The 17,577-nt window shown below is 40.1% G+C and overlaps 1 protein-coding gene across 3 annotated transcripts in view; it reads left to right on the top strand.

The window, feature by feature from the left end:
• BCAS1 (brain enriched myelin associated protein 1) overlaps window positions 1–17,577 on the top strand; it is a 52,905-nt gene that overhangs the window by 17,847 nt on the left and 17,481 nt on the right. For 2 of the 3 annotated variants that reach the window (XM_065691686.1, XM_065691689.1), the window contains 5 exons: window positions 2,521–2,676; window positions 3,224–3,268; window positions 6,698–6,838; window positions 9,949–9,984; window positions 10,325–10,528. In XM_065691686.1, coding sequence (XP_065547758.1) covers window positions 2,521–2,676; window positions 3,224–3,268; window positions 6,698–6,838; window positions 9,949–9,984; window positions 10,325–10,528 — 582 coding nt within the window. The remainder of the gene's footprint in view (window positions 1–2,520; window positions 2,677–3,223; window positions 3,269–6,697; window positions 6,839–9,948; window positions 9,985–10,324; window positions 10,529–17,577) is intronic. The other variant, XM_065691688.1, reaches the window with a different exon arrangement.

The raw sequence follows: 17,577 nt of genomic DNA, 5'->3' as shown, positions 1-17,577 counted from the left end.
AGTATTTAAGATGTTTATTACCCCCAAATTTGGCTCCTCAGAGGAATTAACTGAACATTTACATGGTATCTGTTAACTTCTAATGCTGACTTCTGTTATTTCTAGAGTTTTCTTTCACTATTTGCCTCCGGGGCTTTGCACAGTGTATTCTGCAGTGAGCTGCTGCAGAGGGAGGGGTTTATGGTTATTTGACTACAGCTCTGAAAATGTGACATTGTAGGACTCCGCATTATCTCTGCCTGATGGCCTGAGTCTCTGCTCCTTGCTACAGCAGTATTCCCATGAAAGGCCAAGATCGTAGCATCTATCAAAGTCTAGGTTTGAGTTGCATCTCCATCACTAATGGCAGCCTTAGCTTGGGAATCCTGGAGTAGGGTTCCTCATGCAGTAGGAGGTCACGAAAGGACCCATTTGTGTTCTGCAAGTCAGGGCTTAGAGATTTTTTTATGATGGTGTGATACCTGTGTTCTGCATAGGCTGCAATAGCTTTCAGTTCTGCAGGGCAGTGTGTGTTCCAGGGAGATATCCTTGAACAACTAGTGTTACTAGAGGTGGTACCTATCACCACTAAGGTCGTCCCAGGTGGTACCTGCTGCTGCTAACTGCTCTTTGCTGCAGTACTGAGCCAAAAGATTCTTTCCTCCTAAACACAGTGCACCCCACCACCAGAGCTTGGGCTTGTGTGTGTGAAAAAGGATGTCTGATAGCACCCAGTAGTTGAGTTATGAAGTTGGTTTTATTTAGAAACATATCTTCTGCCTCCTGCTTCTTTGGTCTCTTGCCTCATGCCTTTGTTGCCCCTTTATATCTGAAACAGAGCCAGCATTCTTCATATGACCCAGGCTCTCTAGATGGCATCTCTGGAAGCAGGGCTGCCAAAGCTGGCCTGGCCACGCATGTTCTGCATGGGATATATTGTTCTTGGAGCCATTCTGGCCTGTAACTGGCTGCTGGGCAAAGTGTTAGACCCTTGTAAGAAACTTCTAAATAGCTTGTTGAAGCACTCTCAGCTGCTGTGCTGCGTTTCTTCCTGGGTAAACTTGGAAAACAGTGGGTGGAGAATTAGACAGAAGTCTATTCTTGCAATTGTGCATTTTAACTTCTTAAATGCTGATGGAGACAGGCCACTCCATGCTTATCTTTCGTGATGACAAATTAGCCCTCTGAAGTTTTAAAACGTTTCTCTTCAGTCTGTTCCCTCCTTTAGTGACCTATGGAAATGTATGACCTCTGCAAATCCTACACAAATATCATGGCCCAGTACAGGGAATGGTTCTCAGGAGTACAACTTCATTTTAACTTAGTGGGAATTGCCTGGAACTACATTGAATTGGCAGGCTAGGAAAAAAAACTTGGTGTCATTTAGAGCTCCAGGTAGTCTGAGAGCAGTGATTTGAAGATGTTGTTTGCTGGAGACACATGGACAGGCTCGTCAGTTTTCTTTTCTGTTCTGATTTTTTTCTTCTGGATTAATCTGGGCATTTTTGTATCCTAACAACTGCTTCTCAAGTCACTGTTTCTGAAGTGACCAGACGTGTACTGCTGTCTAAAGATCTGGCGATGGTAACTTCTGGAGAATTATGGCACTGCAATGATTGCTGTTAAATAAGGTCTCAAATCCCCAACCAGAGTGGAGGCCATCACTGTGCTGGGCACAAATTACTTTAATAATAGACAGGTCCAGCCTTGCACTTACCATGTAGACAGACAAAAGGAAGGAGGATTATTGTAACAGGCATTACTAGCCAGATGCAGTACACTTGTATATTATGGGACATGAGGACTTGCCTCATGCTGCTCTGTCCTGCACTTTTGTGATGGCTCTACCTGTGCAGGCTCCAGGTGAAAGTGGACAGAATGGCAGTCAAATTCAGTGTAAGAGGGGGCCAAGCACTCCCAAATTGGTCCAAGAGAGTTTTCTGAGAATCAGACCCTTGTTTAAGTGTCTAAAGCTGTGTGACTTACTATTACATACTGATAAGTGCTTGAGCACTGGAAAACATCAAGAAACATTCTTGAGCTGTGGGAACTGTAATTCCAGGAAGAGAGGAGGCAGCTCCATCTGACTCAGAAGAATTCCTTCGGGTTGTTGCTTTTTGTGTTAGATAAAAATTATTTCTGGAAATGCAGAATACAGAGTATCTGAAGCAATCTTTGTATGGTACAGTCAGACACTGAGCCATGACAGGCCAAAATCTCTGCATTTGTTCTTGTTCACAAGTTCAGCCTTGAAAAGAGAAAAGTGGTGGTGTCTGGGATGCTGTGTGCAACTTGTGTTTGTTATACTCGGTAGCTGAGAACAATGTTCCTTCAACCAATGGGAAATGCCGAATATATTAGAAAAGAGGGGAGAAAGAGATGTATAAATGCTCAATTGTTCTGAATACGTAGGCTGGAGAAGTATGGTTGGAATTAGGGTTGTGACTCTCGGCAGCATAATGCAAGTCACAAATGTTACTTTTGCATTCCACTGGAAATTAAGCAAGCTAGGACTGAAGGAACTCTGCCCCTTTTTCATAGGAGATAGATGCCTGCAACCAAAAAGACCTACAGCAGGACTCTGCAGGTGTCAACAGCCTCACTGCTGAGCAACCTCAAACGGCAGAGGGAAAACAAGAAAGCCCTCAAACAGCTGCTGCAGTAGATAACTCCATCATGAGTTTCCTTAAAACACTGGTAAGCTTTTGCCTTTCCTTTTCATCTCTAGGCTATGCTTTAAATCGCTTACAAAAACCCCATGTGGACACGATGAGCTAAATGTAACGTGTTCACTGTCCACAGGCACCGAGAAGTAATGAAGCCAGATACCTTAGAGACTGACTTTAGATGATATGTAGGTACAGTGCAGTTATGATCAAATGATGACCTAATCTGGAAACTTCCACTTCTGCATAGGCACTCATTGACCTGGAGGTGTTCACCTGTTCTAAGGATTTTTCTGTATGATGAAACTTTATTTTGCAATAGCTCTAAAAGTACATTTTTATGGATTAATTGGATGTATAAGCTTGAATGACATTTCTTTGGTCCAGATATTTTCATTTTTGCCATTAATTTGTTGGCAGACATTTATATTACAAACTTCCCCATATGGGGGAAAGCAGTACTTGTGCTTATTTCACCTTTGTTAGAATAAAATCGCTAGTTTCAAGCACCTGATCTTCAGATCTTTCACAAGACTGATTTGGGTGTGACTGTTTATTTTTTCTCAAATATATTTAAGGTCTCCCCAAGCAAAGCTGAAGCCAAAAGTGATTCTGAAGACAAGGTAGGCAGATTCCTCTTTCTGTTGCTGCTCACCAGATGTTTTTGACACTATTTCCTCCTCATTGTGTTGGTTTTTAGCCCAGTTGATGTTATCACTTGAAGTAATTTTAAATATTTTTCTCCTGAATAAATTTGAAAGGAAGATGGGCATAAACAATGCGATTCTTCACATCTTATGTTACAACCAACATCTGAACTGTAGCACTTTTCTGCGAGGTTGATGATGACCAGGCAACGCTTTTGGTTGTTACTCTGACTTGTCCTTGGTTTAAAACTAGAGGTCCTGGAGTGAAATCCTCCTGAGACCACAGCAAACTGCTGCCCAGGACTCTTCCCCTTTACACACAGAGATACGGATCAGGGCTTTGTATTTTAAGCAGGGTGAATTGAACACTTCGCTATTCTAACAAATGCATTGGGCTGACTGCAAGTGTGTGATGTTCCTGCTAGGAACTGAAATCTGTATTGGGTGGACAGGTACAGAACCAGTCTGAGAAACACTCCTCCATGCAATGGGCAGGTGTGGCCTCTTGCCTTTCTTAACAAACCATTTGTTCTTAGATTCCACTGACAAGAAGAGATGTGCTTCTTATTGTCCATAAGCAGTGCTGGTCCTTTACATGTGAATTCAGAGAAACTTCATTATTATAGCTTTCATTTGCTATTAGAGATATTGAAAATACCAGATTGATCCAATGTATTTAACAATCTTGTAAAATAAAGTGGAAAAACTTAAACTGTAAAAAGTAAGTTGAAAACAGTCATCTAAAAATGGAAAAATATAGGTGTTTAAAGCCGCCTCCTTTCCCCCTTTTTCCTGTTCTGTTTGTGCCAAAACTTACAGTACCTTCAACAGAAGCAGAAGTGAGACAATTTGTATTAAGCTGTCTTCGATCTTCCAGTGTTTCCATGGCTTACAGGCATATCACTGCATAACAGGGAACTTCCAGATTATGTGTCCTTACACATTGTTATTGCTATAATAACTAAAGCTGTTATTGTGATGCCTGCGATAAAGTTTAATTAACACATAAAGTATAAAACCCTACAAAAGAAAATGGTCTTTCCATGCAACTACTAGGTAGCCAAAATCACTACAGGCATCAATATTTTTGTTTTCAATCTTATTTTTCATCTATTGTCCCATTAATTTTTTAATATGCCTGATACTAAAATTAAGTCAGTTTTTCCAGGAAGTGTGGGGGATACACATCTCTCCTCAATTATAGCTCAATGGCTCTGGAAATCATTAACCAGGGCTAAGGTCTTCAAAGATATCCAGAAAAGGTGGTTATCAAATTGCATGGTTTCAGTGAGACTTGTAGCACTTTCAGTAACTCCTGAAGCGTCCAGTCCTGTTTGCATACCTGACTTTATCGAGCACACCCACGTGTTTCTGTAACTGGTGCCTGTTGGTCTGGGTGTAATGTGATTTGGAAACAAATAGGCTGTTTGGGTTTGGTTTTCTCACACCTGTAAGGATAAACAAATCCAGGGGACCAGCAGGATATGCAAACTTTATAGACAGGTTAAACGAGAGGTCTTTTCTGTGGAATTCCTTTATCTTCACTATCTTCTTGATACAAAGAATGACATTTTCACTATGTTAAAGAGAAAATATGTTAAAAAGGTTAATTTATCAACCACCATACAGAAAAGCTGCAGATTTTCCAGCTACTATGTATAATGAAACAATGGTAACTTTCCCCCTGAGAAATAACTTCTATCTTAATAGTAAAGATATGCTCCCAAGTGAGGCTTTCCCCTTCACATAGTCTGAGCTTCTCTGGGTGTTTTTGTGTGGTTAGGCTTGCACAGGGACTGTCTTTGAGTCCTTGTCATGCTTTCATTTTGGCTGCTCCTGCACCCCTTTTGCAGGGAAAAGCTGGGATTTATCACACAGGGGCTGATGTTTTCCCAGTGTGCCTCAGCAGGGCTCTCTCATGGTGAAGAGGGCAGACAAGCTTCCTTATAAATCCTTATAATTTTGCTTGCAAAGCACAGCAACATGCTCCTTCCTGCTGAAACTCGGAGGTCTTGTGGCATCAGCAAAGCTGAGCTTGGTGGGTTTTGTAGCAACATGCTGTCATCAGTGATGCCTCTGGCTTTAATCAGCTGGCTAAAGGCATGCATGCTTTCAGCAGCCTGAGCACTCCCTCAGTGACTGTCATTTCTTCTGTAAACAGGGGAGTTTATGTAAGTTGAGTCATCCTTTCTTGGATTAATTGATCCTTGGCAAGTGCATACTAATGAACATGATGTTTGGATTAGATCTGCCCCAGATCCTTCTGTCGCAAATCCTGACTTGTTCCCACTTCACTGTACCTTTGGGAATACTGACAATGGTACAGAGCACCACAGGGAAAAATGGCTGATTTTTTGAAGAGGCCACAGCCTCTTCACGGTATGAAGCACTTTGTAGGGAGCTTATAATTGCATTGAATGAAACCATCTAGAGACCAAGATCTCAACTTCACATGCTCATGTGTGTTAAATTCTGTACGCTGGACCTTCTAACCTATTAGTTGCAGTCAACCACAGTGCTTGGTACTTCACATGGTAAATGCTGTAGGCTGATTGTTTCTGTGGAGTTTGGGTCTCTTTGTACTTAGCAATTCCTGGAAATTTTTGTCAACAAAGCTTAAAGCTTTTGACTGGTTGGAAGCTGCCCTATACAAATGCAAAACAAAACAGAATGAGACTTGCAAAGGGACAAGGGAATTACCTGGAGGGTGGACACTTTTTTTCCATAGAGGCATCTATCAATACTCCTTTATTTTATAGCCCTTTCTAGTGGAATTTTCAGTGGGCTGCCTAGTTTTTTAGAGATCCAGTCTCTAATATCAGTGGGTGATGACTCCCAAAACAAGTGCCTCCTGCAGCTATTTAAACTGGAATGAAAAGGAAGCAGCACTCATTCAACACTTAGTATCAATTACTATTTTTTTGGATGCTTCCATTTCTGACTAATTTTATGAACATTAGAGCAAACTTGAAATATATAGATGGCACATATAACGAATATACATACTTCCCTTTTCCTAAATAATGCATTATGAAAAACACTTAAAGGTTCCTATAATACTGCACTAAAAAGAATGAAAGTGCTTTCAAAGACTTATATAGCTGCCTATTTTAAAATTTTAAATTACAAATTCAGCCTTTGTGGAATTTGGGTCTCAATTTAATGAAGATTTTAAGGACCAAGTTGTGGTTTAATGCTCAGGCAGCTGGACTGGTGTACCATTTATATTTATTTCACTACTTGCATGAAAATGTCTAAGGAGAACTGAGTGAACACGTAATTTGTTGTCCAGAGCTAAAAGGAAATGTCTGGGTTTAATACTGCATGTGAGTGTTTGAATGTCTTCCATGAACCAAATGAGAACTTTGCACTGAGTACTCAACTTCAAATGCTGTTGTACAAAAGGGATCGAAAGCGGAAAAAGGCCATGGTGGGCAACCTGCTCCGAAGACAGCACCTGAATCCCACACTAAAGGAGCCAAGAAAAAGAAGGCAGAGAGTCCCAAGCTAGGACACAGTACATTTAGTAAACTCTTTAGGCATAAGGTCTGTATGAAACTTTAGCAAGAACAGAACCCTGAGCAGTAACAGATGGCTCCTGTCGCAGAGTGAAGTTACTTAATTGGTAACTGAAATCAGCATCTGGCCAGCTGTGCAGCGCTCTGAAAACTATTGGCATGAGCATTTCCGTGCCATGCATTATGAAAGCAATCTGCGTGTGCAGCATTTCTCTTTATACCATCTGTGAATTCAGGATTCTGAAATGATTCTTCTAACCTTCCCCACTACCTGCTTCCTAGTTACACTTGCTAATGCTAACTAAACTTCCCTGGCCACGTAAAATAAAAGGTACTGGCAAACAATGAATTACATAGATATGAATAGTGCTTGCAACTGTAGGACAAGTTTAATAGTTCAGTCCAATCACAATTAAGGCTTTATGGTCCACACTGCCTGGTGATTGAGTGAACGGGGGCATCTGATATGGCACAGAGAAGATTAGAACATGGAATTTCCTTCAGAAACAGTTTTCACTGAAAACAAGTAATTGTTGATTGAATTCTAAGTTTAGTCTGGAGGGGAAAAGTGGTTTTTGAGGATGCTCTAAAGCTGCTCAAAATGCTTTTTGTGCAAGAGGTTGTTTCAGAGGACATTAGCTTTTATCTTTAAAAAGAAATCACTGAAAACTTTTTGTTTGACAGTCCATATCTGGTCATTTCTGCATTCTCTGAAGATAATCTGCCATGCTGTTCTATGGCAGGGAAGCAGAGAACTGTAGCTTTCTAGCCCAAAGAATGCAGAAGCAGAGACCCTTCCACTGGGGGAGGAAAGTAATTAATATTTAATGCTCACTCAGCACACCCACATGGAATTTCTGGTGAGTAGGGGGCTTTATAATCAACAGCACAAGTCAAAGGGAGTTGTTTAAGTTATTTTCAAAATAGAAATGTTCTTGCTGCTGTTTGAGTTTTTTTTTTTTTTTGAGATGTCATCCACATGTTACTGAAGGAATAATGATCCTGTCAATGGCTTCAAATCTACAGTTCTAGCCAGCAGCTTAAAGTTAAGATCTCATCTTGCACATCCTACATTAATAGTTTTGATATTTAATACAATTCAAACAGGAATGATTTGTTCATGATGAACTGGGGCTTCCTGGTAAAAACCACACCTGGCTAGAATTTGTCAAGGTGATAAGCCTCTTCTGCAGCAGTTAAAAATCTTGCAGTGAGTTGTTGGGAGATACAACTGGTTTTCATTAGGCTTTTAGATAGAATTTTAAAGACTTTTGGTTTGGAGTGAAGGCCATTATCTTGAAGGAATATGGCAGCACTGAATTTTTACACCAATAAAATCTGTCTCGTAAAATGACATTAGTTCCAAAATAGTTTTCCTGTTTCAAAATTTATTTTCACAGCTTTCCTTCCACATACAAAATACAGAAGCAATAACTGAGGTATCATTTCTGACATATTAAGAGAAAGGAGATGGATTAAAATGGTGCCAACAGTTGGCTTGTAGGGTTGACTGAAAATGGAAATTCAAATTGGAGCACTGGTGTAACAGGCAAGCCGTGAAGTTATCACCTCTAGTAAAAATTAAAGAAAAAGTAGCTTATGCCTTTTATTTTGAAATGTCTCAGCATGATGTGTCAGCTGGATTAATAGGCTATGAATTTCTTTATTTGAAGTTATCACTTTAATATATGTATTTGTATTTAGTTTTAAGCACTTCACTGTCTCCTCTGAAAGTTCTTTCTCTGCAAGTCTTCCAAAACGTGCTTCTCTGTAGCTTAGTTAAGAACAGATTGACTATTAGGTTAACAAAACCATTGTTTTTCAGTGTCTTATTGTTTACATGAGTATTAACTTTAAAGCAAGTTGTGAATGTTGTTTTCAAACAGCAATGTGCATCCTAATATAAACCATAACACAAGCTGCTGGAATGTGATTTGGCCATTTTATTTCAAAGACTGAGTTTGGATGGCATTTGACAGTTGGCTCCCTGTCTGTTTTTATTCCCATCCATGTATATTTACTTTGCACTGCATGCCAGTTTTGCAGTATAACTGTACCAAATTATGGAACTTTTACTTGGAAAAGAAGGGTTAATTACTTATCTTCAGCACTAGTATTGAAGGCTTGTGGCATTACTATCTCACTACTGCTTACCACTTGCTTTGTACCTTGTTTAATAAAGTTAACCACAAAAAGAAGTTCTTGGCTCCTGCAAAATAACTCTCACCTATTCTTTCAAGAGATCCACAAAGCATGTGGCAGGCTGCCTAAACCCAGAGATGCTAGGCTTCCATTTACTTGAGGTTGTGGCTTGCTGCTCCTCTTTGTACGGCTTAGATACAAGTCTTGAGTGTAAGCTATGCTGGATGCTAGGGTCAATAGATACTGGTATGAATCACTGGCCAAGAAGGAGTTTAAACAAACTGGATTCTTCCTGGCTTTGTGCATTCTGATGAAACCAGGAGCCCCATCACTGTGAATAATTTCTTTTCACAAAAGAGTAAATCCCACCTCCCACACAAAAGTGAGAGTGGATGGACTAAACCAACCTCCAGCACCTGCAGAGCTGTTCTTTGTAGAGCTGCAACTCTTAAGTTATAAAGCCACTGCTGTTCTATGCCCTTCGTTTCCAGGCAGCCATCTGCCTATGTTTTGTATCTCAGAAAGCAAAACTTCCCGTGTCAGAGGCGACATTAGCACGTCCCTGACTGGTATGCAATTACCAAGTGGAAAAGACCCAGTTCTGGCTTGTATATGTGCACTGGAAGTTGCAGATGCAGGCACAGCTCAGAAATCTGTCTTAATATCTTAAAATCCTGCACAATGTCTCACATGAAGAAGCTGGGAATGCATACGTAAACACACACATTTTGAGGGCTGCAAGAACAGCAGTGTGAGCACAAAGCAATTTGACACATGGCTGCAATGCTGCTGCAGGTAGAAGCATGCAAGCTGGCAGTCCCTTAAGGCAGCCTTGCCTGTGCTAGAGATCAGTTTCCATGGTTGCAGGAGCCAGGACTTTCACAAACATTCACTAAAAATAAAATAATCTGTGACACAGACAATTCCTGAACTGTGTAACTGTGAGCACTGACACTGCTGGAGACAGACTTGTCTTTGTGTTTTGTTTCCCTTCAGGCTGCAAAAGAGACCCAACAGACAACTAATACCAAAGTGAGTAGGATGATTCAAGTTATCTGTATGAGTAATGCAGTTAAAGAGGAATTATTCTCACTGTCATTTTTAGTCTAAAAGACAGTGTTTTAATTTCTTTAGTAATTAACCATTTCAGTTACAAAGGGTGGGTTGCTGTGTAATCTGCTTTCTCTGTTCAAGACACTAATTTGAAAGGAACAGGGACACAGCTCAGGAGCTGCACCTTGTTGCCTTGTGTGTCCTGTGCAATGGTGGTCTGCTGCATGCTTGTCTCTTGCACCAGATGATGCCTGAGTTTGCAGGAGTATCTTGTTCTTTGCACATTTCCAATAGCCTGTGTGTTCATGATTCCTTCTAGAGCATTGAACAGCAGCCTGTTACCTCTGTAAAATCAGACAAAAATGTCCCTTCCTCTCAAGAGCCACAGACAACTAAGCAGAGTACAAAAGCCCCCGAGGCTGCAGCCCAACAGCAGTCAGTGGCCAGCGATGCCCCCAAAGAGGTGACAAAGGAGAGATCATCATCTGCTCCCATGCCGCTGAGCAAGCTCTTTTGGAAAAAGGTATGTCTGGATTTGAGAGCTGGTCCATCCCACAGCTCCATCTTCACACAGCATCTAGTGTTATTGTTAAGTCAATATAGTAAAGCTGTCAAATCTTCAAAGTTGAGCATATCCCATATGCTAAATGCAAGAGGGGCATAAACAATACATGCATGTACAAACACGTGAATTTTGGGTAGGCAGATGGCTAGTAGTAGAGTTAGGCTGCTGCAGAAAAATCTTGTAAACAAGCCTTTTAAACCTGTCAGTGGTATTTTTTTGAATGATACTATGGAAGCAGGAATGTTGTTCTCTGTCAATTCAACTCATTTGTTAAAAGAAAAAAACCACAGAAATTATAGCATTCTTTACCAAATTATATCGTTAATATAGATGCAGCTACAAAAACCCATTTAATTTTTATAAGAACTGTTTGCTTTAGGTTTTATCAAGGTCTGAAAACCTGGAATCTGAAAATCTGGTGGGTCTATTATTTCCCAATAGAAAAAGTTCCATACCAGAGTGGATCAGTCCTTCGGCTTGGGAACTGAGGTTGATTGCTTGGGAAAACACATTTTTCCTCAAGTTAAATAATGATTTTAACTAAAATTAGGACTAACTTTGAAAACGTGGTTCCTGTTTCCATGATCCTTATGGTTTATAAGCTGAAGGATTACGTTTTTCTTGTTTCATTTAAGAGAATTGCTGTATTAAACTTTACTGAATCACTGCATGCTGAATAACTGCTTTCCTGGGCTTCTGTTCAAGTTCAGATCCCAGAAATGAACTGTTTCCAAACGCACAGATGCAGACTGAGCAACTAGCCCTGCAGCTTCTTTAGCTGCATTTTCCCTACTCAACAGCGTTACTGGAGATACGGTTTGAGTATGTTACCTAGATTTTAAGAAAGGAAGGTATTTAGCTATTTAGAGTAAACATGTTTGAAAACAGTCTAAGCTTGAGATATTTGTTACTTGGGACTTAATTTCCTGTGGAACTGGGCAAATCAGGTGTGTAGAATGAAAGTTGTGAAAAGGAGGGAAAGAGAAGGGCTTTATATAGTTATTATTGCTCCAGAAACCTCCTCCTCTAAGTAGTCTGGATTATTTGAAAATGGAGATGGGAAGCAGGATGTATACTGAACATCAGGATGAAGTAAGAAAAAAAGAGGCCTTCTGGCAGGCAGTTGTATGCAATTTCAGTGTAAAGTTGAGAGCAATAAATCTGGTCTGAAGTTCAGTAATTTTATAATCAAGTAACAAGGTCTTTTGTGTTTAAAAAAGAAAAAGCACGTGAGAAAGGCGCATATTCCTGTGGGGAAAAAACAGTGAAAATAATTCCTGTAAAGGAGACATTGGTGGTGATACTTGATTTAAAAAAAATGGCTCTGGTAAGGCTTTGGTAAGATTTCAGAACTTCGTTTTGAAAGATGGATACAAACTAACCCAGTTATAGATATTTTACCCGTTCCTCATAATGTAAGTTCTGCCCACAGTGAATACCAGCTGTTTCCATCAGTGGAAAGTGTTGTAGAGAACTCTCTACAACTCCATAGGTTTTGGTTACTACCAAAACTATTAAGGACTAGTCAAATCATTTACGCAAATGCACTGAATCACAATAGTATGTGAAATCTGAAATGGGTAAAATGAACCCACTTCTGTGTCATTAGAATTTCTTGGGTCTGGATTTGTGCTAAAATCAAATATTTTTGCAAGTTTTCTTGATTAACTGAATTTGGTCTCCGCAATGTGTGCTTGCAGCCCAGAAACCAACTGTATGCTGGGATGCATCCCCAGAGCATGAGCAGCGGGTCATGGAGGGGATTCTCCCCCCTCTACTGTGCTCTGGAGAGACCACCACCTGCAGCCCTGATCTAGCCCTGGGGCAACAGCACAAGAGGGACATGGAGCTGTTGGAGAGAGTCCAGAGAAGGCCACAGAGGTGCTGCAAGGGCTGGAGCAGCTCTGCTCTGGAGCCAGGCTAAGAGAGCTGGGCTGGTTCAGCCTGAAGAAGAGAAGGCTCCTGAAGGGGAGACCTTAGAGCAGCTCCAGTGCCTAAAGGGGCTACAGGAAACCTGGAGAGGGGCTTTGGACAAGTGATGTAGGGACAGGACAAGGGAAACGGCTTTAATCTGCCAGAGGGGAGATTGCGATGAGCTCTTAGGCAGAAGCTTTTCTTCCCTGTGAGGGTGATGAGGTGCTGGTGCAGGGCGCCCAGAGAAGCTGTGGCAGCCCCATCCCTCACAGTGTTCAAGGCCAGGTTGGATGGGACTTGGAGCAACCTGCTCTAGTGGAAGGTGTCCCTGCCCCTGGCAGGGGTTTGGAACTGGATGAGCTTTAAGGTCCCTTCCAACCCAAACCATTCTGTGAACTTAAAAACAAACAAAAAAATACCTATCTGCTTGAGCATTGAATCTTTACCTATAAAAGGCTGATGCTGCTTTACTGGATTTTCTTGACAGAGAATAATATTCTATTTCCTTTGATGAAAGACCTTGGTGACCCAGTCAGCTTGGAGCAAAAGAAAAAAAAAACCCAAGGATAAATGTGGGGGAAAAAAAATTCCTTAGACTACAGGTCAGCCTCAAACCCAGCTTGGTTTGAAGTTCTTTTTCTGCAGTGATCTTTCTTTCTGGCACACTTAATGTACTGCCCTTTTGCTAAGATAGAGAATCAAAGCTAGCGACTGTTTCAAATAGGTGTACAGTTCAGTCACGTGTAGCTTTTCTTTTGAAATAACAAATAGCAACCAAAACACTCAATAGATCTGGGATTTAGATCCAGCATGTCTCTTTCCAGGCAGTCTCTTAAATGTCTACCTTCTGATGAGCTTCCACTTCAAAGTAAAGCTAACGAAGTGCCTGTCAACACACTGCAGTTAATGCTGTTGCTCTGACTACAGATGAATAAATATGTAAAAGGGGGAAGAAAAAAACCCTAATTCAGCTCCTTAGATGGAAACCACTTTGTGCTTGTTCCGTTTCCTGAATTTCAAGAATTTTCTTAACTGTTACCCAAATGTTTGTCATGCTAACCCTTTTTTTTTTTTTTTTGCAAACACTAAGTAATATTAATAGAAAACTAGAGCTAGTAATTTCCAATATTTGTGTTGGAAACTTGGTTTCAAGACCTCATAGGTATTTGATCTGTGCAGAAAAACGTGATGCTTCATTTATATCTGATCCAAACATGCCAGTAAATGGAGGAAGGTTACTGAGGGAGTATTATTTAGACTGCTCTGGGAATTATCATTTGAAAGCAGGTATTTTTTTTCAAGAACTAGAATTTTAACCTGTTGCAATTTTGTTGCCATACAAATGCAGAAAATTCACTGCCTTTTTACTGAGGGGTATTTATGTACTGATCATACAAACAGCAAACTGGTTAGTGATTAAGTGAAGCAGAATAACACCTTTTTTTGCTGAGTCTGCAACCATACTCTGCCATAGGAAGGCAAAGATCTGGGTGGAATGTATAGGATAAATGTTAAAATTACCCATGAGTTACTAAGTTTCTGCTCTTATCCTGGAATATACCACCTGTCAGGCAGGAGAAAAGGGGATTCTGGCTGGTTTTTGCTGGGTGAAGGAACTTGAAAGAGAATTCCCTCTGGCTGTGGGAGTGTGGAGGACAATAAGCAATGGGCTTTTGGGGACCATTTCACAACCTGATTACTGGCATAGCTGCCTTCTTGTCATCAGGGAGGGCCCTTAACCAAACCACCTCAACCCAGCGAATAAAACCAGTAGGATTTATGAGTTAGCTCCTGGGCTGTTTACAGACCAGTGTGGTTTAACCGTGGTTAATACTAATTGGTTAATAGTCTGAGCTGTTATAGCTCAAGATCTGCTGAGTGCCACCTTCAAGCAGCAGCTGCAGGTCACAGGGGGCTTTAGGGTAGAAGACTGAAAGCATGTTCATGGCTAAAGCAGAGCTACCTTAACTGCAGCAACCTCTTTGCTTTGGCAAAGGAGGGCAAGAAGGTGGGTTAAAGCCTTTCTAACCCTCCCTGCTTCCTGCCTGTGAGCCTGTAAGCGGCAGGAACAGATCTCAAGCATGACTGCCCTTTTAAGTGGAAATTTCTTGAGCAAAAGGTCATCTCTCCTATATATTTTTAAGATAAAAGTAAAGCTGTTTCATAAGGAAGGTATGACCCAGGAAAACATGAACTGTTCCTTGCGTCTAATGAAATGTAGCGGAGAGTGCCAGTTCAGACTCCAGCACAAGATCAAAGTAGAGTATAGTGTTTACATCAATTTTGAGGAAAAGATACAGCAAGCAAAAGGAAAACTCCTATCAAAGTTATCTGGGTTACAAAATAAGTTACACTCTCACCAGGCAACTATTTATATGGTCAAGAACCTAGATAAGAAAATGCTATGGTAACAATTCTACAAAACTATAAGAGGGTTTTTAAGAACCAGAAGATGACTTAAAGAATAGACACAAACTTTTCACCACAACTGTTTTAAGTAAGTTTATTACTGAGATTAAATTAGGACCACTATCATTTAAGAAATGGAAGAATGCTTTGCAAACATAGTGAAATAAAGAGCCTAGTAAAACTCTTATAGAACACCACTAGCACAGATAAATTAAAATATTACTTTGGAAAAGAAAACAAAGCTAGCTCTGTAATAGGGAGAACAAAGGATGGCGCTCATCTTCCTTCAAACAAATGTATCTTGAAATGTTTTCTAAGCTTGGCAGAGTGCCTTTAAAAAAAGAAAAATAAAATAACCCAACAGCACTTCTGTCTCTGCAGTGCATAACAGCAACAGCTGCTTACTTAAGTTTCTTACAATCCATGTCTAAGGAAACTGGAGGAGGAATTTGGGCTCACAAATGCAGCAGCCTCAGTTGATGTAGTTTATAGTTATAAGGAGATAACTTGTTTTAATGAGACCATTCATGTATCAAAGACTCATGAAGCTGTTTAGAAATTATTATAATACACAAATTGCATTTTCTTCTCAAAACTAGTCACGAAAGCTGGTAAAACATTTGGTTTCCTCCTATGCAAAATGAACAAACTGAGCCCACTGCTCTATAGAGCAGTTTAGGTTAATGTAACATCATTTGAAGTTTACTGACTTCATCTTTGTCAGGCTCTTCCTATTAGACTTTCAATTCCTGCCAGAAACACCTTGGTGGTTTTCTTGAATGCACAAATGGAAATATTTCTTCTAGTTTCTCAGGGGAAACAGGAACAAAGATTAAAAACTCTGTTCTTCAAAGTATGTCAGAAAACCTTCTACAATGGAAGGGGTTTTCCCACCTACTGAGAGACTATACCTTCTCTGCCTCTCAAAAGTATGTGATATACTATGATTATGTATCATCAGTCTCCAAGAGCCTGTCACCTTGGTCAGTCTTATTTGAGAGGATTTTGTGATGTCTCTAGAGTTTCTGTTTGTCCCAGCATGTCTGAATACCCTGATGCGATTGCACACAAGCTGCGGAACCTCCAGTCCTGCAGATACCAAAAGCTTAACTTGACAAGTTTCTCAGCAGCTTTGAGCAGGAGGTTAGACTATGCCTCCAGAGGTATCTTTGAGATCACAAAACCATAGAACCATAAAAGAAAATCTTCAACATCAATTAATCCAGTCTTACAGAAGGAGACTGGTATACAAGAATGATTCCTGCAGATAATAAGAAATTTATAGTAACTTTTTTAATAGCAAGGCTAAGATCTCAAACAAGATAACCTGTAACTTCCACGACAATTTGGACATGTCTAATACTATCAAGTTAAAGTAACTGCAAAGGTACATTGGATATATAAGGGTGGTGGTTTTTTTGTTTTTTTTTTTTTTAAAGGGCAAAAATAAGGTATTCTAAAACAGGATTTACACTTCCCTAAAGCTTCCTATGGAAGAAAAGTACAAAAAAGTCACTGATTACTTTAATCAGTCTCTCTGAATAGTTGACTGTCACTTAGCTTTTTATTTCAATAGACACTGCTTTTCAGAGTTTGGCATTTCGCCCCAGGACGCATTTGTTATCAGCAGTGTCACTAACATTGCATAAGCATAGCTTGAGAGACAAAACTCATTTGGGTTGCAGCTGTAACAGTGCAGCAGTAATATGATCCCAAACTGTGATCTTTGAATGATGAGCTCCTAGAAGCGAGGTTGCTGCTTTATTGAGCCACTGTTTCAACTCATGCAATGAATCATTTCCTTCAAGCAAATAGATGGTGAATTGATTACATGTATGTGTGGAAATATAGATTAAAATTATTATAGATTGATTATCTCAAAAATATTCATAAATATAAATTAAATCTGGAATTCCAGGGGGAAGCAAGCTGGGCTGCAGTCATCTCAGGCAGCCGGAAGCAAGGCATATTTATTCCCTCATAATTTTCTCCCCCCTACCCTACCCCCAAAATGTTAATTTCTTCCACAAAAGAGGAGTAAAGAACAAAGCAACATCTTTCATGCTGCTGTAGAAGTTCATGGGGAGTCCCATATTGCATGTGGGGTCCCCTTCACCTCAAAAATAATATAATAGAACTAAAAGGTATGCCACTGACAGAAAAATGCATAAATGTATTGAATGGCTTCTCTATGAAGAACTTATATAAATCAGTTCAAAGGAAGATGACAAGAGCATACAGAATGACTACTGTAACGTAAAAGGTGAACAGAAAAGATCAGTTGTTGCTCAAAATAAAAGCATACTATCAAAATTATTTGGTGACAGAAATAAACTACTTTCCAAAACAAACAAAATAAAAATCATATTTTAGCTGTTGAATCTTCTGCCACAGGATGCTGCTGGATGCCAGGAATTTCATCAACTCGGAAATTGTTTAGCTAAATTTCTGTAGGAAAAAAATCCATCAAGGGCTATTAAACCAAAGATACTATATGGGAATTACTAAGTTGAAGACAACTGGAAAAGTACATGAGAGCAGTAGTACTGTATGGATGCTGGAGGAGGCATCCCTTTTTCACCACTCTCAGAGTCAGTATCTGGGGCTGGGGTGAATCTTTGGTATTACCTTTTAAATTGTTTTCACATTCATGTGGCTAAAATTAAACTGATCTAAAGAACTAC

The sequence above is a fragment of the Lathamus discolor genome, chromosome 11 (assembly GCF_037157495.1).
Source record: "Lathamus discolor isolate bLatDis1 chromosome 11, bLatDis1.hap1, whole genome shotgun sequence".
In the NCBI taxonomy this organism is placed as follows: domain Eukaryota; kingdom Metazoa; phylum Chordata; class Aves; order Psittaciformes; family Psittacidae; genus Lathamus; species Lathamus discolor.
Note: the sequence above shows the minus strand (reverse complement) of the source record. Positions and strands in the feature narration are given on the sequence as shown.